Source organism: Fukomys damarensis, unplaced genomic scaffold (assembly GCF_012274545.1).
Source record: "Fukomys damarensis isolate Sample0158 unplaced genomic scaffold, DMR_v1.0_HiC HiC_scaffold_35, whole genome shotgun sequence".
Taxonomy (NCBI): Eukaryota; Metazoa; Chordata; class Mammalia; order Rodentia; family Bathyergidae; genus Fukomys; species Fukomys damarensis.
The window spans coordinates 52,990,332-53,015,527 of record NW_022900947.1 but is presented as its reverse complement, the minus strand read 5'-3'; the positions used below and the strand labels follow the sequence as shown (position 1 = coordinate 53,015,527).

General features: G+C 36.1%; 1 protein-coding gene across 1 annotated transcript; it reads left to right on the top strand.

Moving 5' to 3' along the window:
• Positions 1 to 574: 574 nt before the first annotated feature.
• On the top strand, positions 575 to 25,118 carry LOC104853271 (transmembrane protease serine 11G). The gene is made up of 10 exons (XM_010611176.2): positions 575 to 663; positions 1,997 to 2,118; positions 3,089 to 3,207; positions 6,230 to 6,297; positions 7,150 to 7,310; positions 11,633 to 11,671; positions 12,445 to 12,616; positions 13,595 to 13,854; positions 17,226 to 17,368; positions 24,957 to 25,118. Exons 1-10 carry the CDS (start codon positions 575 to 577, stop codon positions 25,116 to 25,118), a joined length of 1,335 nt encoding a protein of 444 aa, XP_010609478.2.
• Positions 25,119 to 25,196: the final 78 nt, after the last annotated feature.

Sequence of the window (25,196 nt, the reverse complement as noted above, 5' to 3'; positions counted from 1 at the left end):
TTGTCAGTAGCAATCTTGTACGCAGTTTGCTACTCAGATTCTACAGTCCTGGGCCAGCCTTCACCTCAGGTACATTTGTGAGCCCCAGGAATACCATCCAGCACACTCTTCCCACAGCTAACTTCACTGCATCTGTGTGCAGACCACCTTGGTATCACTCTCAGCTGCTTTTGAAAAATCAGACTGCCTGAAAAAAAACAATGCTAGAACAACCAATATTCTAAAGTCTCTACCATTTCAGTCATTTGGTGAAAGTGCTCTTACACTTAAATTGTTAATTCATTTAATCTTATTGATGATCCCACAAGGGGATGTTATTGCTCCCATTTCACTGATGAAGAAGCCAAGGCACAGGAAAGATGAGTTCTGGCCAGCAGTGAGGGAACCAGGCTGAGAATTCAGGCAGGATCCCTGCAGAATTTTACACTTCCATCACCATGCTCAATGGCCTCTTTTAGAGCCTTTTGAATCTTTGCCAGTGCTGTACCAGAAAGAAATTCCTTTATTCTTCAGTGCTGAATTACTGAACAACATTGTGGCTAAAATATTTGAAAATATCCAGGAAAAGCCATAGATGCCAGGAGATCTAAGGGAACAGGACCTGAGCAAGCACATGGTAAAAGATTATGACACTGAAGAAAAAAAAAGACCGATATTGGAAAAGTAAGAAGAGTTCTTTCCATTCTGATGAGGGTTGCTGCTCATGAAGCATCTGCCCATGAGATAAAGAAAGAGCGACTTAGATTTCAGTGACGTAGGAGAAGGATTAGCAGAAGAATGCTTTTCAAAAATGCTTCTACTCTGACTTGAATGGGTGGCTCTTGTCTCCGCCCGCCTGGTGGCATAAATATTGTGAGGACTTGTCAGTTAGTGTTTTCTTTTGTTTACACACTAGATTTCTGTAAGGCTTGATTTTCCTACATTATAGTGACCCTATTTAGTCCTCACACTGGGAAAATCTGCCCTAAATTAAATTCTCTGAATTGTAAGGTTTGGGAAAGGGGAAATTCAAGAAGGAAAGAGAGTACTGTCCTGTAACAAATTTAAGAATAAAATTGTAATTTTATTTTGATGCCTGGTAAATAATTTTACTTCTCCTGATTGACATTTGCTAAGTAAATGTCAATGAATGAGTTCATGATTGCCATAGTCTTCTAGTAAAAAGGGAGAGGAGTATGTTATCAGCTCCTACCTTTGCCCACCTTTTCTAAAGATACTTCCAGTATTGGCAAATTGTAATGCCTTTCTGCCACCAAACAAGTAGTAGCAAGTTGGACTGACTGTGTCTTTCCAGAAACTCAACTGAAATTCACATTGGTGCTACTTGAAAAGTTGATGGTTCTGGGATAGGAAAGTGCATACCACTTCCATGCTTTTTACCATATTTGCATTCTATTGTTACTAGTATTGCCTTAATATTTTTCTTTAAATTGATTTTCTATTGACTCAAATAAATGTGGTCTTATCTTATGCATTATCATTTGTAAAAATCATAGGCTTGAAATATTGCAACCCTATGTAATAGGCACACATTATATTATACCAGAGTTACTGGTTCAAAGTCCTGGGTCATCACTATTTGTTTCTTCATTACATTGCCTTTTCCTAGCAATACTAATTATTTTTACTTATCTTCTATATTATTTTCTTAACTCTTCCCTATTTTACAAGTTTTTTACATCATTACAGATTACACATTCTATAAATGGGAGTTACAGGTTTAAATATAAAGGTGAGCAAAAATCTCCAGCAACAAGAGAAATATTCCTAGTTCCAGGTCTCTCAATACTTAACTCTGAGGTTTTGATAATCTAATCTCTGAACCTCTGTTTGCTCATGTTAGAATGAGACAAACGATAAAAAAAAAATACCACAGAGATTATTTAATCTTCAAATTCTGTTTGTTTTTAATGTCTCTCTCTCTCTCTCCCTCTCTCTCTCTCTCTCTCTCTCTCTCTCTCTCTCTCTTCCTCTCTCTCCCTCCGAAACTCCAAAGGCCAGGTACCCTGCAGAGAAGAACACATTCACTGAAACCATGGATGATTTTCCTTATTACTACAGCCATCGTGTTGGCTCTGGCAATAATTGTTGGTCTCCTTGTCTATTTTTTAGAATATGGTAAGTATGTATCTTACTGTATTACTTTGTAAATTTGAAGACAAAGAGTTTATTGCAAAGCTTTAATATTTTCTAATATTTCAGAATGAAGTTTTCTTTTGAATAAACTTGCATATATTTGAGAAATAAATCTTTATGCATAAGTATTATCTCTAGCATTAAAATTTGGAATGGCTAATATAATATTTCTTTTAAAATAAAATAAATTCACATGCTATATTATTTATGGTATAATAATATTCTATAAGCTAAGGACAAAAATTGTTTTAATAGAAATTCTAATTTGAGGTAAACTTATGAAAATGTTGATACTTAAATGTGTTAATTATCACTACCAGGTAATAATTGTCTCAGGACGTGACCAACAATCACGCTGGCTAGGAAACTATGTGATCTTGAAAAAGAGTTGGGAGAGATACTAACCGCAGCTATTGAATGTTTAGTTTTGATGAGTTCACTAATTATGTGTCTGACTTAGTGTGTTTAGCGTTGCTATAGCCAATATCTGAAGCTGGATGTTCATAAAGAAAACAAGGTTAACTTGGCCCAGGTTCTGGAAGATACCCTGGGTGACTGCACGGTGAAGGGCCATGCATCATGGCGGGAGGGCAGAGTAACGACAGCAGCGGATGTGATGTGAGGCGGCTGCGGAAGGGACCATGAAGCATGAGAAGGAGCAAAAGATCTTGGAAGGACGCGCTGCTTCATGACAGCCCACTTTCACAGAGCTATCCCGAGCCTGTAGACCACACTGATCTCTTCACAGGGCAGTCGGGAGCCGGTCCTCTCCCACTGGGGCCCCCCGCTTTTAACACCGTTATGCTGGACGCCAAGCTTCCATTACACCAAGCTTTAGAGGAGGGGGAATCTCCATTCATATCCATATCCATTCTTCATCCCCTCTGCTTCTTAAATTTACACAATTTAGATGAGTTAAACAGAAATCACCCCTTTCTGTTCCTCCTTCCAGAGCAGACAATTCACTATTACCAGGCCTCCCTCCAGATGCCCAGTATCGACTACAATCCAGACTTTTCAGTAGAACACTCAAAAATTAAGACTGACCTGAAACAAAAAATCAACAATGAGGTAAGTGTGAGCTTTGCTGGTACTATTACTACTCAAAAAACCATGGCAGAAATCTTTGTTACAGGAGGCAGTAAACTGAATTACAGATAGGTCAACCTTTGGAGTCAGAAACATCTATTTTCCAATTTTGTGAGTAATAAGAGGCAAATTGAGAAGGAGTAAATTACGTCTATGTTAGGGTTGCCAGATAGAATATATAATGTCCATCAAAACTATAACTTCAAATTCTCTTGAAAATATCTTCTTCAAGCATTTGAGACATACTTGTATTTTAAAAAATCATCCATTGTTTATCTGAAATTCAAACTATCTTTGTTTTTATTTGCTATGTCTGGCAACTGTTCAATGTTATTTCAAGAGGCGTAGAAAAATACATTATATGAAAAATCACATACTAGACTGAAAAAGCACAAGCCCCATAGAAAAATACATAGTTCAATCACAAAATAAATCATTGGAGTTATCTAGAAATAACTCAATCATTTGGGCTCAAGAAATATCACCACATACTGTTAAATAAGAACATATCTGTAGATAACTCTGACATATTTCCCATCAGGTAACTTATGCCTAACATCTACTTCTGAAAACATACCCCAGAAACTTATAGATCAGCTCTCCCACTACAGATTCAGTTGTGCACAGAGCCTCTGATGAGCCCATGCTGACCGAAGATGGAAGAGTATTTTAACCAGGTTCAGATCTATTTCCTTTGTCATTTCATAATCAGAAACACAAGCTGGCACATGAGATGTGATTGAGTGGGCTGGACATGTCTTTCGAGAAATTTATCTACAAGAAGCCTTGATTTGAGGGGGGCAAGATAGAGTATGCGCTGTTACAGGAAGCAATTTATTGAATTGGAGACAAACTAACCTTTGGAGTTGCAAACATCTAGATTTATATTCTAGTTTATCTTTGTCACCCTAACAAAATGAAAAAATGATTTGACATCAAATTTTCAGCTACAAAGTAGGGATAATTTCACTCACCTCTCAGATATAGTTGAGGATTGATAGATGTAATGAGTTAAAAGTGTGAGATGGAATGTCTGAGTATGAGTAAATGCTTCTGTCTGTTTCCAGTTCTCTCCCAAAATTTTCATACTTCTGTGCTAAAGCACTCAATACCTTATGACAACATTATTATTGTATATGCCTGTGTCTGTTCCTGCTTGTGAATTCACTTATGCTAAGCAATGATGGCAGATCTTTGATGGCTACCTATATTTCTGATGCTTCTCACAGAGTCTTCAGAGGGTAGGACTGTGAAAATACTCAACAAGCAGATGACTAGAAAATAAATGAGCAATTCATTGGTATAGGTCCTGCCCTCTAAAGTGTAAGTAGAGATAACATAAAAAAGTAAATGCAGTAATTTAGATCAGGAGTCAGAGAACTGTAAAATGCAAGATAATAAATATTGCCAACTTTGCAAATCATATAGTCCCTGTGCAACTACTCAAAGCCATCATGGCTCTCTAGACACTGGATTAGAATTGCCTTTAATGCTTCATGACACTATTGTATAGTGATACTTTTGTATAGTTGCTTTTAAAATTTTTTACCATGCATAAATATAGTTTTGTTGTATAAATTACATATATGTATATAAAACTGGTTCCTTAAAATTTTTCCTTTCTAATCAGTTGCAAAGAAAGCATGACCATTTTTAACAACTATTTCTATCTTTATAAACATCTCACCAACTGATCAATGTTATCACATGACATTTCACTGATGAAAATTTCATAAATTAACCTAGATGAGTGAAAAGCAGTTAACATGCACCATGTTTTACCATTTGGCATTTCTTCTCCACTAATGTGTGGAATTAGCTATTCAGACTGAGGTTCACTTAAGGTTTAGCAGATGATGAATCATTGGCAATAAACAGGCTTATAAAACCACAGATTCTGTTATATGATGCAGTTTTATTAAGAGATGACTTGATCTAGGAATTTTCGCCACAGAGGTATTATCTAAGGTAGTATCCAATATTATCTAAAAACACAGTGATGATTACTTCTTCTAGTTAAACGTCTAATGTCTTTCTCTTGGTAAGTCTTTGGTTTAAGAGAAGTGTCCAATACATATATGTTCTCTTTTTCCCTACATTTATCACAGAAGCAAAATGACCTAAATTTTTTCAAAAAAGTTAAAAGCACCAATTCTTCGATCACATCACATAAGTCTGATGACTGAGTTGGAAAGACCTTTGGAAATGAGCCAGTACATCAACCTCTAAAGGCATTCAAATCTCTGTACTTCCAACCTCTAACTTTTATTTTAGATGTTCAAACACTTAGCTTAATTCTACTCAGTGTCAGTCATCTGTGAACTTACAGCAAATTGTTCAAATATCAATGCCAGTTATGCAGAAGAGTTTATGACAACGAGATTTTGCTTACAGAAGCTTTTTGAAGCTAACTGAAAATGATGTTGTTATGGATGTAATTGGCAAGTGACACCCGGAGAGGCAGCAGAGTGGAAGTAAAATAAAGTTTACTCTATTGATGGGGATCGATGACACCTAATGGCAGTGCCTTGACCAATCCAGTACTTGGCTACAACTCTCCCTTTTATGGGGTTTAATAGCCTTGATCTCATTCATGAGGTTACATTGCAATTTTACAGTTCACATTGCTGAATTCAAAACATGGTGGCAAGGCAGGTGAATTTCAACCCAGAAGTAGCACTTCTTTGGTAGGGGAGGTTACCTTTAAGATTTATTTAGTTATTTATTCTAGCCAAGGGGAAGTGGGTGTGTTTGGTCAGCAAAGTTAAAATGGTTCTTTTCATTTACAAAGTTTTGAGGGAAACTAGATGCCTCTAGTGCAGGTTAATTCTAGACTAAACAGAGTAAAGGGCAGAAGTTATTTTACACTGTAAAATTTCCTAGGTTTTTGCTATTAAAGTTTTCTCTACCAGTGTTTGTACTCAATAGGCTTTGAGTGCTGTGATGGATTAAAGTTTGTGAAATTTGTATTTAACAAAGTTGTGTTCTTTTTTTCTTTCCACAGATAGATAAGATATTTCAAAGATCCAGTCTACACCATCATTATATCCAGTCTCATGTTGTCAACTTCAGGTACTCATAACTAATTAACTTGTATGATTAAAAACAACTTTGAATTATTTAGTTACTTTTCCAATAATTTCTTGTGAAGAGAATCTAAAGTTTTAGGCACAGCAAGAGAAAAAGCTGATGTAATGTCATTACAATGTTATTCCTCCTGTACAGAGTATTTATAATGAATGAACTTCTTGAGTAATAATGAAATATATCTCATTGGTTGTCTATTTAAAGACTTTTGCATTTCAATTGAAGATTCTTACGTCATTAATTATGTCTCAATTTTACTTATTTCTCAATTTATTAACAGCTATAAAATTCAAGAATCTATATTAACATATATATGATTGCATAAAGTCAATGAATTTAACACTTGGATTCACTTCCAGGAAAAGCAAATTCTAGAACTGTCAAATACTCATTCTCCTCTCTCTGAATATGATCAAGTTTTCCAAGCAAGTTACAATCAGGTATTCAAACCTGTGTGGTTAAATGATTAAAGAGTGATACATAGGTGTACTAATTCCCCAAGATTAATGTAATTATTATGTCTTATAAGCATATACCAATTTAGAAAAACACAAAAAACAGACGAAGATTCTCAGGCCCTGCCCCAGAGCCACGGAAACAAAGCATGGAGTCCAAACAGCTGTTTTTTTTAGCAAATCCTCCAGGTGACTTTAATGTTCACTATATATAATGAACAAATACATAAATAAACCTGTGTGATACATGAAAAATCACAACAAAATTATGAAATATTTTATTCTGTTTTCTTGAACATATAATTGATATTTAAGTATTAATGTGTAATATATTAATTTCTGTGGCTATAACCTCACTCATTCTGTTATCTTTGTTTTACAGGCCAAATAATCATGGTTTGAAAGCAAACATACTGCTTAGATTTAAGTTTACTTCTAACAATGCAAACACTATAAAGAGACAAGCTAATGAGATTGTGCATAACAATTTGAAATCCAGTGAGAGCTTCTTGAAGATAGATACTTCGTTACCTTATCTTACAGGCAAGAAATACTAATTTTGTCTCTCTTTTTATACTTAATGATATTCAGTAATCTCATCTACAGAGAAAAATTACTTATTGCACCATAAAATAAAACTTTTCATTTAAAGTTTCTCAATTATTTGACAATGAACAAAACCCCACACACAACACCAAAGATTATCTTTCTTTGGCTAGTACTGAAGTTATTATAAAACAAGAATTGTTTGTTTACTCAAATGTAGCTATTCCCTTTAAAAAAAATCTTAGTGGAATGATTTGAACTGACTACATCTGCATGAGATAAAAGCCTACACTCTTATCCTGACACAATAACTGTAAGGTTGGTTCTTTCTTTTGCAGTACAATTTATTTGGTTGTGTAAGAAATTTAGGAAGTAAAAGACCATCTATTTTGCTTATTTCTATTTTACCCATTCTGTATCTTTCCTCACTGCATGTTTCCGTCTCTAGTTATCATCTGCTTTTTGTTTGGAGTGCTCCCTTTGGCTATTAAGAACAAAGTATTTGTAATAGTGAAGGGAGGAGGGGTCGAAGAGAGGGCAAGGGTATGGAGAAAAAATGAGAACCAAGACCTGTCATGTAAAGGTACAAGACCCCAATGATGAATGTAACTGTACTGTATACCTAAAATGTACCAATAAACTCAATGAGGGGGGAAAAAACTGATGCTCAGGATAAAAAAAATAGGCATGTTAAAAACAAATTCCTTCAGTTTTCCTTTTGTCACCAGGAAGCTGGATCCTGATACTGCATGGAACCAACCCTGGTTGCTTGGTCCTTTGTGTTTTGGGTGATGAGTTTAGTCAGGACACATATGTAGAAGTAAAGGCAGAGTTTATAGAGTTATGTCTCCAAGCGAAAAGGTGGGCCATGCCAGGAAGGGATCCACATCACGTGCAATTTTTTACACAAGCATGAGTTAGCCCTGGGGTACTGTGAAGATCACTGGAAATCTACAAAAGTGTATTTTTGTCAACACTTTCCTTAGAGGTTGCTTTGGAATTCCAAAATCTCACCTCACTCTTGTCAGAGGGTCAGTACTCACTCGGGTCCGCAACCTTGTAAGAAACATACAAATGAAATGTAGGAAAGGGAAAGGTCTAATCTGAAGCAGGTGTCAGCCCAAGATAGAAGGGTCTTTTCGGAAGGTTTCCGTTCCTGATATCATTGAGCTGTAGGCCACGGGCACCAGGAATGCTGTGTGCCTCGCAGAAACGGATAGGTCCGTGTGGTGATGAACATGTACAGTGCATGACCTTAACATGTCAGGGTGCTCTGTGGGGTTATTTTGGCTGTCAGACCAAACAAAGGAGTATAAATATGTCATACTCTGAGGCCTGTATTTTCATTTCACTATAGCTGGCAAAATATGCTGCTTTGGAACTCTTTGTCCTTTGGGTCTGTTAATGTCTAAGTACCCAACTAACATTTTCATCTAACAATATATATATATATTCATCTAAGAATATATATGTATATATACATATATATGTGTATGTATATATATTTATATATTTATATTTATATAAATATATATATTTCTCTCTATTCCTTGAGGATATTTTCACTTGGCATGAGATTCTGAGCTGATCATTCTTTCTTTCAGTACTTGAAAAAGTCTATATCATTTCCTTTTGGCTTCTATAGGTTCAGATGAAAAACTATTGTCTTTAAAGTAGTGTTCCTTCATAGATAATGTATCATTTTCTTTGTTTTCCTTGTCTTTAGGTTTTAGTAGTTTAATTATGGGGTTACACATGATTTCTAAATAATTTTATGGAAGCTCTTTGGTTCCATGTGAGGTACTTCCAGTCTTATTCATCTCAAAATCAGTATTCTTGGTTCTTTTCTCATTCAAATTTGGGGTTTCCTAGGTTTGGGGTTTTTGTGTGGTAAGTAATTTTTATTTCTATTCTGGACATTTTGCTTATTATGTTAGGAAGCTCTTAATTCTATTTAATTCTTCAATTAAGCAGGTAGTCAACCTGCTTGTGTGTGGAGTGCATATTCTTACTCACTTTTGCTGTCTCATTGACAGGTTTTCATACTCTTGCCATGCTGTTCTGGTTTGCTGGTGCTGCCTCTTAGCTCCTGCTGCTGGTGGCCTATGTGGGAGTACGTTGTTTCTCTGGGCTGCTTTCTCTCAGTGGGCTACTGGGTAGATGCTGATTGTGTCTCTGAGTGTTCAGCTACCAGACGGTGGTGGTTGTAATGTGGAGAATTGGGAGGCCAAGGACTTCTTGTTGGCACTGCTTCTAGAAGAGTAGGTTGCAGGGGTTGAGACTCCTACTTAGCCTGTGTTGTCCTTCATCTTTCCCAGTACTTTGCGGAAACAGGTCAGACTTTCCTTAGGATTATTTTACCTTTGCTTGTTGATAGTCACAGATTTCATGCCATTCTGGTTCCCAATACAGGTGTTGTGTGAGATAAAAAGAAATCCCCCAAACCTATCACTTGTCTTTCCTCAAAATCTGAAATGTTTTGTCCTTTCATCTTTCCAGCTTTCAGAGTTCTTTTACTGATACCTGATAATAATTTTCAGAGTACAGTCATCCCTTGGTGTGAAATACGATATATAAAATGGTATAACATTTGCATATAATGCACACACATCCTTCCATATAATTTAAATCATCTCTGGATTATGTATAGTACTTAACACAATATAAATATTGTGTACTCATAAATATTTGTTATATTCTGTTGCTTAAAAAGAATGACAGGAAAAAATGTACATGATGTCAAATGAATTTTTTTCAAATACTTTCAAAACTTGGTTTGAATATACAGAAGAATCAACAAATATTGAGCACTAAGGTAACTATCATCACAAAGTGATAAGCAAATAAGTGTTATAGTACCTAGCACATAAGATGCATCAAATTATTAGCATCACTGTTTGTTTATTCATTCAGCAAGAATGTGTTCAAAATCTACTTGAGTCAGGAACTTAAATCTCTGTCTTCATAAAGCTAATATTTTAATTGGAGTAAGAAATACAATGATCTGATAACTAAATAAGGTAATGTCGAGTAATGTGAACTCCATGCAGAGAACAGAATAGGGACTGCTTAAATTTGGTTGTCATGGAACGACTTATGAGGAAAGAAGTTTTACCCGGAGAGCTGAATGACAAGGTCTAACAAATCATAAAAAGGCGAAGGGTGAAGCAATGCTGAAAAAGAGGGCAGCTGCAACAGAGACTGCAGGCAGAAACACCTCAGCACAAACAGGAACCTGGAAGTCCACGGGGACAGCAAGTAAAGGTTATTAGCAGGAGCAGTCCAGCCTGACATCAGAGAGGCCAGGTCGACCCTATAGTGACAAGGTTGCCAGACCAGATTTTTACCTCAATAGAGACCACATCACATAGGTCTTGATGGGAAGTCTGGGTTTATTCTAAATGCCAGAAGTCATTAGAGGGTGATTATTATTGGCAAAACCTTATCCAAAAGGAGGTACGCTAATAAACACCCTGAGCATAGTTCCCTTTGTATGAGCTCAGTGTTCTACTTACTGACACAAAGATAATTCAACTAATTTGGGAGGATAGCCACAGATTATGCCTTCCTCTATTTGAAAAGCATGACTCTCAGGGTGACATGTTTGAAGGCTTAAAATTATACTGGTTGATTTGAGTCCAGCAGGGATCTTTTATGGAGCAAACCTAGATGCCAGACTTCTGGAATCTTTTGAATGTCCTTACCCCACTAGTGTGCAAATGAGAACAAAGGAAAAGGTCTCCAGATATAGAGTAGAGACCTATAAAACTGGTCTTTTATTTAACTTGTATTTTAATAAACTGTTATGGCAATGATATTTTGTCCCTTCAGGACAAAAATATTCTTCTCTATGCCAATGATTTCATAGTCATGTACCAGACTTTCCTGGGTTGAACATACACTCAGAAGAATTTAATTTAGCTGGGAGAAGTGTTGCACACCTAGTAATTCCAGCACTCCAAGGCTGAGCTGGAAGATCACAAGTTTGAGCTCAGTCTGGGGCATTTAGCAACTTAACAAGACCCTGTCTCAAAATAAAATTTAAGGAAAAAGGGTGAAAATGCAGCTCAGTGCAAAGGCCCTGGGTTCATTTCCTGATACCACACACACAAGCATACACACACACACACACACACACACCCCAAGTTAATTTGCATATAGGCCTCTTTTTTATAGAATTGTATTCTATGGATTTTACATTAGAATTTTATGACTAATGCAATTCTTTCCAGCCATAAAAATTCATGTCATGCAAGCATAGTGTTGAAAATTAAAATGGTCCTATAGTGAAGTGCTGATTTTGGTTTTGCTTTTTTCAGAAGTAAATGGAACACAAGCAGAGCATGTTCTGAACAGCTGTAAGTTCAAGAATATTACAGAGATGTTTCTAAATCAAGAAGGAAACTTCAACATTTTCAGTATTTCTCTACTCCCATGTTTACCATTTCTCAAGTGTATATAATGTCTAAATGGATATATGATTTAATTCTCCCTAATGCAAAAAAAAAATGTTGCTATAAATTGGGAATGTTTACAAAGAATTCTTGAGAGTATTTTCTTTCCGAAAGCAAATTTTGTGATGTATCTTTCAACAATTTCTTTATGTTTTATTGAATTTACTTGTGTGTGGTTTACTATGTCAAAGTAGAATTTTTTACATAGAAATTAAATGATATCCACTAACTGTATTATAGAACCTTAATATGGAAACTTATGTTATAATAGTGTAATTTATTTTAAAATATTTCAAAAGAGTAGACATGTAATTTTTCTGCAGTAAATAGTGTGCACCTAGCCCTCAAAACTCCAATATCACTGAGGTAAACTACTGCACATAAGAACATGATCTCAAAAGCAGGACAAAAGCAAATTTTCAAGGGAAATTGCTTCAAATATGCCAAAGAAGGTATTAAATAATTTTAATATCATTAATTGTTTAAAGTTAATAATTTGGAATGGAATAATCAAACTTCATTAATGCAAGTAACCATTATTCCATTATATGCAATGCTAATTTCAATGAGTTTTTAAGGCCAGGTCACATCCATAAAAGTCTACATCCATAACGAAGTGCCAAGCATATCTGTGCATGTTTATAACGCTGTAAGTAACTCTTATTCCTTTCTGACAGGTTGTGGTTTAGGGATGGAGTACCCACCCATGGAAAGAGTTACTCATGGCCAGATTGCCAGTCAAGCTGCGTGGCCATGGCAAGCCAGCCTGCAGATGGATGGCACGCACTTCTGTGGGGCCTCTCTGATCAGTGCCACCTGGCTGCTCACCGCTGCGCACTGTTTTGACAAGTTAGTCCCAGGCTGCACCCACCCGCTACCCTCCTCACTGCTCTTTCTTACCTTCATAGCCAATGATTCTGCTCACTTTCTCATTTCTTTCACATCCCTCTTAGCCTTCTCAATAGCACACACAATTGTTTACCGGCTTGGGGAACCAGCACAATTGTTGGAGAGAAGTACAAGAAAAATCTAGCCTGCTTTCAGCTCTGTTTGAAAGTGTGTTCTCCAGTGATCTCAGTTTTAACCAGGAACAAGCCAACACTGACAAAACTTAAAAAGATTCACCAGGGCTCCTGAGTTGTTACACTGGAGGTTTTTCAAAATTCTGCTAACAGCATCCCAACCTCCAAGTTATATATATCATTGTCCTATGTCAATATCTTCGGTGTATACTTTCATTCTGTCATTGACTTGGAGATTTAACATTAGGGTTACCTGGAGATAATAAAGACATACATTAAAACCTTTGAGAAATTCACAATATAAGAAAGTATTCTGTATAAAATGTCAATAAAAGGAAGCATAAAAAAGCTATGTGAAATACAGCCCTAATTTTATCTTCCTCTGTTTCTGTCTCTGTTTTCTCTATTTCTCCCTCTCTCTTTCTCTCCTTAGCTACACAAACATTTATATAATTTGAGCTTGGATATTAATGTATACATGTACCTATGTGAGCATATGTGTTTAAACGTGTAATATTTATATTTTCTTCAATTAATCTGTATTATTTTTATAACAAAATGACAAAATATTATTTCCTTTAAAAATTGTGATTTCTCCAAAAGACTAATATAAGCTACTTTATAATGGAGATTTGTTATTATTCTTAAACAAAGCTATCCTTGGGGAAAGGTTTCAAATAAGAGTTTAAGGAAGTTTCCATTGATATCATGCTAAAAAATGTGTCCTCTTATGCACATGCCACATGCCCATTCAGAGTTCTAGATCAGAAGGAAACCCACTATGTTCCTTTTCATCTGTTATCAGTCAGAAAAACCCTAAAATGTGGATGGCCAGCTTTGGAACAACCCTGCGTGCTCCACTGGTGAGAAGAAAGGTACAGTCCATTATTGTCCACGAAAACTACGCTCCCCATAAGCATGAGGACGACATTGCTGTGGTGAAGCTCGCCACCCCTGTGCTGTTCTCTGAAAACGTGCACAGAGTCTGCCTTCCAAATGCCACTTTTGAAGTCTTGCCAAAGAGTAAAGTGTTTGTCACTGGATGGGGAGCACTAAAAGCAAGTGGTATGTATCTTGGCTAAAACAGTGAACCAGAATTTTAAAAAGGATTAAAAAAAAAAAAACTATTCTCTTTTAGAATGAGGATGTGAAATAAAATACAAAACCAAGATATACAACTAGGCACATATTTTTCTTTCAGTTATTCTTTGTCATATGTAAAGATTCTGCTGAGATGCCTGATTCATACGATTCATGCTTTGCAAGCTCCAGTCAGGATGCACTTGAAAATGAATCATAAAACTGAACAAACAGACCACCAAACCACTGAGCTAAATCCCCAGCTCTGACTTAGCGCTAAATATTAAACAGGACCCCATAGATCCGTATACTTATGAGTCTGTTCTTTAGCCTGAGACCTTAAAAAAAATGACAAGAGCGCAAGTATGGCATTTGATTATACTTAATAATATTCAGTAAACATCAAGCACAGATTATTAAATCTTGGCATGAGTCTCCAGTTTCTGTTTCTTGGTTGGACATTTTATGTACAGTTTAATTTGCCCTCATATTTCTGATTTCTACACTATACTCTTAGTATGAATTTATATCTTATTTGTGTAACTATTCAAAGTATAGCTGTGATCTACTCATTCTCTGCCAGTTGATTTTAATAGAAGTCTACTTCCTTCCAATATGCACTTGAAAATTCTGCTACTATGTCAAGTTTGGGCTGATATACTATTTCCTCACTCTGGGGAATCTTCATTATTCTATAAGAAATGATAACAAGGAAGAAAGGGGGATTAAACCCTCCAAGTGTTAAACCACTCCCTGAACAGAGTAGAAATGGGAGTAGCACAATTATATTTTGTCTAGATCTAAATTTAATACCTCTTTGTACGAGATTGGTAGTTTTGGGATAATTTGGTGTTTTGTCTGAATCTTTCAAAGCCAGCTAGTGTGCATACAATGTGTAATGAGCTGTCTATTCTAACAAACTGCATACTTTTTGGAAGTATCATTGTGGATTTGTAAGATATGAGACTGAGATTAATTAACAAATATTAGGTGATAGTTACCTTTTACATTTTGAAATGGGTATAAGACTACTCAGGTCTTCTCTTTCTAAGTCTTGTCCATCCATATCTATTTAGAAATCTTCTTACCAGACAGCAGACAACCTACTGTGCTCCCTTTAATCTGTGATCATTATAAAACCTCAAATTATAGATGGCTAGTTTTGGAATAATTCATTTTTATTCTCTTTATAGTTTCTTTCTTGAATGGTGAAAATGTAAATGAACAGTTTGAAAATGTAAAACAGCACTTGAATTGATTTTTAAAAGTTGAGATTAAAAGCATATTAGCACTTATAAATTTAACGTTGGCATCCTAGACCAATTCACCAAATTAAAAGGGGTCTGCAAAAACTACAACTAGTTGAAATAAAGCCTACGGACATCTAAAATTTTAAAGGTCTTTTTAGAGAGCAAAATAGAATATTGCTGAGGCACTTACACAATGCTGAGATTGTGTAATAATCTGTAAAGTCACCATTTGGTAAATAGGTTCTTTCACTAGAAACATTTCAAGCAGAATCAGAAATGATAACAAAAAAATAAGCAATTACACTTTCACACTTCAAAACAATGACTGAAGTGAAGAACTTCCCTAGACTTTAGGTAATCTTTAAGGAGTGTAAAGAACTGGGACTTAGTTTTTCAGCAGAAAAGCGAGTAAATTTAACAGTTTCAAAACAGAACATTGGACATCTTTATACTGAAATATTTTTATAAAACCCCTAGAAACCTAGATCTTTTCCTGTAAAGCTTTTTATCACTATCCATGTAATGCTGAGGCACAGTTTTAAATTTACATGCTTCACCCTCATCCCTATAATTCATCTCACATCTTGTGTTTACAAAGCATGATCAAAAACTGCAGTGAATGTTTAAATTATATAGTAAGAGATACACTGCTACTAATCTCTCCCAAAATATTCTCAATTACTTCAATCACACTCGTGCCACCATTCTTGTCTCTTTCTGAAACAGTTCTGGAAGTCTTTTGTGAATATTTTTAGTTGCATCCTCATGGCTACATCCATGTCCCAAGGTGATGCAAAACATTAACCTTTCATGGTCATTCTGATTTGGGGGAAGAGCTAGAAATCACATGGTCCTGGAGATGCTAAGTAAGAAGGTGGAAGGAAAACTGAAATGATTTTAGGAGCCTGTCTTTCCATTGGATGGCACTCAGCAGTGGCATTCACTCCATTTTTTATTATACCTCTTAAATTCATGAAAGAGGACTCCAAAACTGCTACAAAGAGTGGCAAAAATGATGGAATGCATTTGTTTGAAGCAAGAGGAAGTATTTTGAGGGACATTAGTGACAATGTATCCTTTATTGTAACATTTTAAAAATATAAGCATTTACCATCAATCACCCCTTACATCAAAAACTGAACTGGTGACTGACTCTATTCATTTTTTTGAGCTCTAACAATAAATATGAGATAGGTATCATTTCCTCCTTCTACAAGTGAGTAAAATGATTCATGGTAAATTTTCCAAGGTCATATAGCTTTTAAACTGTGCAAATAGGGTTCAGATTTGTATCTGTTGTCTCCAAGACCGTGGTTCTTAAGTACAGATTTGGTCAAATTCAAATATTCAAATGTATCCCTCACCTTCTCAATTTGAACTTATTATAAACAGAGCTATTTCCTTATTGGAATAATTAATGCAGTTTTTAAAATGGAAGCAATTAAGAAATGAGCACAATATAGTGACTAAAACAATACCACATATAACTAAATAATATTTTCAGATAATGAGCCAATAAATAGATTTAGATATGATTAATGAATTAAATATGATCTAGTTCTTAACTGGACATTTCTACTTATCCTAGCATTGTTTTGGTTAGCAAGTGCAGCTATTTTCAACATAAACATGGTCTGCCTCATGAAGTAATAAAATTCTGTCAGTATTAAAGTTACTTCCTTGGTCTTCCTAAAATATTCCCAATTCTGAAAATATCTTTGCAAAATGGAGCATTGGGTTTCCAAGAAAGGCAAGATAAGCCAGCATGGACTCTCAGGTGGTGAGAAATACCCTGGATTTAACTTTACATTGCTTCCCATGTAGTCCTAACCAGTAAGCTTCAGTTTCTCATCTGAAAAAGGGACATTCACATCTGTTTGGTGATTGTTACAAGAGCTAGATAATATAGCAGGAGTAAGTGTGCCAAACTTAGTATCTCCACAGAGAAGTCACCCCCAAATGTAACTTTATTCAGAGCATTGTGATTCAGCTCAGAATCCTCCTTCAAGGCTAATGTTTACCACTATGTGCTCTTTAGAAGCCACCATAATTAATTACCATAACAACACGCTGAAAATTATTCATCTATTCTTTTCCCTTACTTAGGTCCATTTCCAAATACTCTCCGACAAGTGGAAGTGGAGGTCCTAAGTAGTGATGTGTGTAATCGGGTGTATGTATACGGTGGTGCTGTGTCATCAGGAATGATATGCGCTGGATTCCTGGCAGGAGAACGAGATGCCTGTGAGGTAAGAGTAGATTCAAAACCACAAAACTGACTGCTGAGTAGGAATAGCCTGATGGCCATAGGCCAGCATCTCTTCACAGGATTCCGTGAAACTCATTTTCAGAGGAGAAAGGGAAGAGCAAAAGGCAGATAGAGAAGAGTCATAAGACATACTCTTGATTTAGTACTTTAAGGAACAGAACAGTCTTAAAATACAGTCACTGGTTATGAATTAGATCCTTGATTAAATTAATGAAAACAGATGGTAGACACCAAGCTAGCAAGCCCTTTAATCAATGAGTCAAAGCCTGGTCATAACTAAAGTTTGAGTGTCACATCCCTGTTAATCCCACCGTGAGATGTGATCTGCAGATATCTCCATTGCTATTCAGCTTAGCCTCACTGGTACTGAAACATTTGACTCAAGGTAGAGTTCAGTCAGATAGAATTATACTATTTGAAACACATTATAAAAACTACTTATATATATTTATTTTTACTAAAGTGTTATCTCAAACACCTTGTCTAAAAAAAAAATTAAATAAGCATGTGCGCAAATCCCAGGAGCAGCAATGTGGTCCAGACCAGCATTGCTGCAGGCAGATACTAGCCAGGGATATGCCAAGGCCCCAGAGGCTGGGCAATCCCACCCAGTCTAGGTTCCCCAGACAAGAGCTTCAGAGGCACAAAAGCTTCAGTCAAAGGCCCACCCCATAGCATCAGTGAGTGTGCACAGATCCCAGGGAGCAGCAGTGTGGTCCAGACCAGCATGGCTGCAGGAAGATCCCAGCCAGGGATCTTCCATGATCTCAGAGGCTGGGGCAAACCCACCAGGCCAAAACCCGCCCAGGAAAGAGCTGCACAGGCACACAAGCTTCAGTCAGAGGCCTGCCCCATAGCATCAGTGGCTTGAACCCAGGAATTGCTGGACTGACAATCAGCAGAAAAAAAGGTTTCTTGGTGGTTTGGTGAAAATTTAAGACTACTGGGTGAGGAAAAATTTGTCTCAATAAAGACATAGCAGGCTGCAATTGTTGAAATGAGAAGACACAGAAAAAGTCCCTACACCAGACTTCCAGATCACTGAAGGCAACCCCAAAGGGAAATGAGATGGAACAGTCTGATACTCAACCACCTGGACTCCCTGAACTGGCAATGAAAGAGGATCTGGAAAAAATGAAGTCACAAATAATTTCTTAGATATCAGCACAGATTTTGGCCATATTACTAGAATGATTAATAAATCTAGAGTAGACACAGACAAAAAAATAGAGGAGTTGAGAAACATGATGGAATCCCAACATAAAAAACAAATGGAATCCATAAAATAGATGAAAACAGATTTGCAGGAGATTAAAAACTACATTGAAAGTTTATGCAGCAGAATGAACCAGTGTGAGGACAGAATTTCAGATATAGAAGATAGGATTGCAATTAGTGACTGGAAAAGAAAAATCTCTTTAAAACAGTAAGGAACCATGAGAGATCAATCCAGCAGCTGCTAGATGATTCAAAGAAGAATAACATAAGACTGATTGGAGTCAGTGAAGAAACAGAAGAGAGTGCTGACAACATAAAAAAACTGTTCACTGAAGTAATGCAAGACAACTTCCTAAAAAGGGGGAAAGAACCTGACATACAGATAACTGAGGCTTATAGGACTCCAACTAGCTGTGATTAAAAAATATATATGTATATATAGGCATATAATAGTTAAGATTCCAGAAACCCAACAGAAAAACAAAATTCTACAGGCAGTTAGAGGAAAGAAACAAATTACATACAAAGGAAAGCCCATCAGAATCACAGCAGACTTCTCAGCACAAACCCTCAAGGCAAGAAGAGCTTGGAAGTATGTACTTCAAGCCCTAAGAAAAAACAACTACTAACTCAGACTGATGTAAGAAGAGCACCTTAGGAATTTCATGAATACTAAACCAGCACTCCAAAAAATTTTAAGGAATATCCTAGGAAAAGACAATGAGGATCCCAACTCCAGGAGGCCCAGCAGAATGAATCCATCAGGCATGACAAGCAATAAAACTCTAAGGGAGAAAATCCAAAAGAAAGAAAAAGTTAAGGATCTGTCAATACATATCACTTATAGCCATCAATGTTAATGTTCTCAATTTACCAATCAAAAGAAATAGACTGGCAGAATGGGTCAAGATGCAAGATTCAAAAATTTGTTGCTTACTATAAGCACACTTAATTCAAAAGAAATTCATAGACTGAACATTAATGAGTAGAAAACAATATTCCATGTGACAGGAACACCCAGAAAAGCAGGAATAGCTATCTTATTTGCAGATCAAGTGGATTTCAAACCAACACTGATTAAGAGAGCCAAAGAAAGAAACTACATCCTTGTAAAGGTAACAATCCAGGGCTGGGGATTTAGCTCAGTGGTTCTGCTGTCTGTCACACAAGCACAAGGACCTGAGTTTGACCCCCAGTACCAAAGGTGGGGGGACAATCCAAGAGGAAGAGATGACAATAATAAATATATATGCACAGGACAGAAGTGTGCCCAACTATATAAAACAAATACTAATAGACATGAAAAATGATATAAGCACTAACACAATAGTAGTGGGAGACCTCAATGCTACACTTTCATAAGTACATAGATTAACCAAATAATGAAATAGTAGAACTCAATCAAACTCTTGAACAAATGAATTTAACAGATGTTTACAGAGTGTTCCATCCCACAAAATCAGAATACACATTCTTTTCAGTTGCACATGGATCATTCTCCAAAATAGACCACATGCTCACACATAGAACATGTCTAAGTAACTGCAAAGAAATTGAAGTTATCTCCTGTACATTATCACATCATAGTGTGATGAAATTGGAGATCAATAGCAAAAGAAACCAAGAATTTCATAAACACACAACACACTTCTGAAAAACCAATAGGTCACAGAGGAAATTAAAGAAGATATCAGAAAGTTCCTACAATTAAGTGACAAAGACAATAGAACATATTAGAATCTATGGAGCATGATGAAAGCAGTCTTACAAGGGAAATTCATAGCAGTGAATACTCATATTAGGAAAACAGGGAGAGCTCAATTAGACAACCTGATGCTTATCCTCTAGCTTCTAGAAAAAGAAGAGCAGGTCAAACCCAAAGTTCATACAAGGGAGGACATTATAAAGAGAAGAGAAGAAATTAATGCAATGGAGACTAAAAGAACAGTACAAAACAATCAATGAAGCCAAGAATTGGTTCTTTGAAAGAATAAACAATATTGATGAACCCATAGGAACCTTTTCACAAAAAGGAAAGAAAAGGCCCAAATCCACTCAATTAGGAATGAAAAGGGTGAATTTACAGTGGACCCAGCAGAAATACAGAGGATAATCAATACTTACTTCAAGAACCTATATGCCAAAGATGGAAAATACAGAAGAAATGGACAAATTCCTAGATTTGTATGAATTACCAAAGTTGAACAAAGATGACCTAAAAATCTAAACAACTCAATATCAATCAATGAAATTGAAAACATAATAAAAAACTTACCAAATAAGAAAAGTCAGAGTCCTGATGGTTTCACTGCTGAATTCTACAAGACATTTAGAGAGAACTACTGCCACTACTGCTTACTCTTCAGTGAATTTGAAATGGAAACAATACTCCCAAATTCATTCCTGGAAGCAAGCATCACCCTGATACCAAAGCAGAAAAAGACCCTGCTGAAAAAAAGAACTATAGGCCAATCACACTAATGAACATAGATACAAAAATTCTTAATAGGATACAAACAGAATGCAGGAGATCATTAAGAAAATCATACACCCTGACCAAGTAGAATTCATCCCAAGGATGAAGGATGATTCAACATACACAAATAAATAAATGTAATACACTATATTAATAGAGCCAAGGACAAAAACCATATGATCACTAGGCATGGTGGTGCACACCTACAATCCCAGCACTCAGGAGGCTGAGGCAGGAGGCTAGCTGTGAGTTCGAGACCAGCCTGGACTGCATAGTGAGTTCCAGGTCAGTCTCAACTACATAGTGAGACCCTGCCTCAAAAAAAACAAACAAACAAACAAACAAAAACCATATGATCACCTCAACAGATGCAGAAAAAGCATTTGACAAAATCTAACAAATATTCATCATTTAAAAAAACCCTACAGAATATTGGAATAGAGAGTCTCTACCTCAATTAAATAAAAACCATCTATGAAAAACCAACAGCTAATATCATACTTAATGGTCAAAACCTGAAATCCTTCATGCTAAAATCAGGAACAATATAAGGATATCCACTATCACAACTCCTGTAGAACTCTTGCAGACAATGGTGTAGGAAAATATTTTATGAACAAAACCCCAGTTGCCCATTAATTAGTATAAAGAATCAACAAATGGAATCTCTTCTTATTGAAAAGCTTCTGCACAGTAAGAGAAACAACCAATAATGTGAAGAAACAACCCATAATATTGGGAAAACTTTTCAGCAGCTCTTCCTCAGACAAAGGTCTACTATCTAGAATACATAAAGAACTTTAAAAAGATCATATCTCCCAAATTTAAAGACCAATCCAGAAATGGACACCTGAAATGCACCGACATTTCTCAAAGAAGTAAAAATTGCAAATAAACATATGAAAAAATGTTCAACATCACTGGTCATTTAGAGATACAAATGAAAACAGCACTGAGATTCCACCTCACCCCAGAAAGAATGGCTGCTATCAAGAAATCAACCAATGACAAATGCTGGTGAGGCTGTGGGGAAAGAGGAACCCTGCTTCACTGCTGGTGGGAGTGTAGACTGATGAAACCGCTGTGGCAATCAGTATGGAGATACCTCAAATAACTAGGATTGGAGGTCCCATTTGACCCTGCTATTCCCTGCTTAATATCTTTCCCAAAGAATTAAAAGAAGCATACTACAGTCATATATATGCACCCATGTTCATAGCAGCACAATTTGTGATAGCGAAAGCTTGGAAGCAGTCCAATTGCCCATCAATTGGTGACTGGATAAAGAAAATGTGTTTTTTCTATAAAATGGAGTACTACTCAGCCATAAAGAATGAGAAACTAGAGACATTTATAGCTAAATGTATGCACATTGAGGTGATACTCTTAAGTGAAATAAATAGGACACATATGTGTAAATATCAAATAGTTTCTCTAGTATGAGAAACTGAAAGTATAAATAAGAACTAAAAGGCATAATAGATAATTTGAAATAGGAAGAAAAGGTGCAAAGGGAAAGGGGGTATGGGAGGGGCAAGGGACAAGAAAGATGGAAATGGAATTAACATGAGAAAAAGAAAAAATGGAACCAAAGTCCTTGTAGATAGGGAGGGGTGGAGGGGTTGAAGGGAGGGCAGGGGAACAGGGAAAAACTAAGAAACAAGATGGATGTAAAGGTACAAATACCCAATGATGAATGCCACTACATTGTATATTGTAAATGTACCAATAAAGTTAATTAAAAAATTAAATAAATAGCAGTTTCTCCTGTGATGCAAAACTTTAAATTTAAGCAGTAAGTTTAAGTACAATACCTCTTCTGAAGTCTGACTATTTAGAGTACTAAAATAACATAACTCAAATACGAAAGACTTCACCTATAGCATTTAAAACTGGGTCCAAGAATTTAGAAGAAATTTGAGCTTGAGAATTTGACTTACGTGTGCACTTTCCTTACATACCAAGGGGCCACTATTGTTCTGCCATTGGGTAAGATACAATGATAACATTCATTCACTTATTCATTCAAATGTTTTGTGAACTGCAAGGTTCACAAGTGTCATATTCTGAAGAAAACTTAAATGTCTAAGAAACACAACCCCCTTTGAATTTATAATCTAATTGGCATAGAAGAAACTAAAACAAAAGAAGGAATGATGAGGTCTTGGCTGCATTTCTGGAATACCGATATCCTTCCACTCACCTCACTTCTTTTTTTTTTTTTTTCACCTCACTTCTTGAGAAGAAAGAGAAACAGTGTGAGTGGCCAGCAATAAAACTGGATCACAGACCTAGGATCAGCTAACTTGCCTTCCTTAATTAACAGTCCCTTGCTTACTTTCACCATTAGCACAGGAAATTAAGGAGGATCCGAATTTGGACGCGGGCCTAAGGCAAAGAGCTGAGGACTATTGCTAGATCAGAGTTTCCACAATGCACCAAACACCATAGGGGACTAGGAAGAGTTCAAATAGGATAGTTTCTCCTATTTAAAACTTGAAATAGTTCCAGCAACCTGTTTTGCAAGTGCAGGGACCCGAGTTCAATCCCTGATACCAAAAAAAGCAAAAAAAAAAAAAAAAAAAAAAAAAAAAAAAAAAAAAAAAAAAAAAACCACAAAAACAAAACAAAACAGAAAAAACAGCCTTGCAATGGGATTTCACATGATTCTTCTTTTGGACAAAATAGGTCCACTGCCAAAAGATAAATTCAAAATCCATTGCCTGAACTTTGGGGTGACTATAGCAAAGAAGTCTTCATGATTTAGATACTTTAAATGTATCCACTCAGGCTCAGGATTCCACTTTAATTTGGTAGCAGAAATCCTTTGAGTACACATGTGCTTCAACATGCTGGGCACCTTTCCATCAATTGTTGTGAACAGAATAAAGTGGGATTTTGATTCAAATCAACAGATTATTTCCAGCTAACCAAGTTAGGAGATGCTTCATGGAGGAGGTGACATTTAAGTCTTGAAGTCATCATCTATATAACAATTGCTGGCTGGACTTAAGTTTATTTTGGGGTCTGCGTTTTAGGCAGAGAAGAACTAAAAAATTTTTTTTAATTTTATTGAGTTTATTGGTACATTTTAGGGATACAGTACAGTTACATTCATTGTTGAGATCATGTACCTCTACATGGCAAGTCTTGATTCTCATTTTTTCCCCTTACCTCTGCCCTCCCTTCACCCCCTCCTCCCCTCCCCATCTACAAACACTTTGTTTTCATCTTTTCATTCTCTCACATTTTTTTCTTTTCCCTTTTTGTCCTTCCCCTACGCATCACACCTTCCCTACACCTTTAGCTCCTTTCTTCAAATTTCTAAATGTCAGTAATCTTATTAGAATCTTATGCATTGTTGCAGAATATTCACACCAGGGAAACTATTTGGTATTTACACATGTGTGACTTATGTATTTCACTTAGGAGTATATCTTCAATATGTATCCATTTTTCTATGAATGAATCTATTCTCTCGCTCTTTATGGCTGAGTAATATTCCATTTTATAGAAAAACCACAACTTCTTTATCCAGTTTCCAAAGGATGGGCAAATAGGCTGTTTCCAAGATTTAGCTATTACAAACTGTGCCGCTATAAACATGGGTGCACATACTTCTCTGTGATATGATTCTTTTAAGAACTAAAAATTTTACAAGGTAAAACTAAAACTATTGTCATTCACATGACTTTCCCACTGAAGACATTAATAAGAGTACACAATAAACTCAAAGATCATAGTACTAATTTTAAATAAAAATAAAATTTAATTAGACCTCCAAATCATTAATTTACAAGACCTGCAGATGCTTATTAACTCTCATTTCTGACCCATTTTATTCATGACATGAACTATATTTTTTTTTCTTCAGGGTGATTCTGGAGGACCTCTAGTCATTGCACAAGATCAAAACATCTGGTATCTTATTGGAATAGTAAGCTGGGGAATAGGCTGTGGAAAAGAAAACAAGCCTGGACTTTATACCAAAGTGACTCATTATCGGGACTGGATTAAATCTAAAGCTAACATTTAATGCAACAACTGCCTCTACATGCACACTGTAAATACCAAGTATGATCTCTGGAATATTATATTCAGTGCGCATGGACAG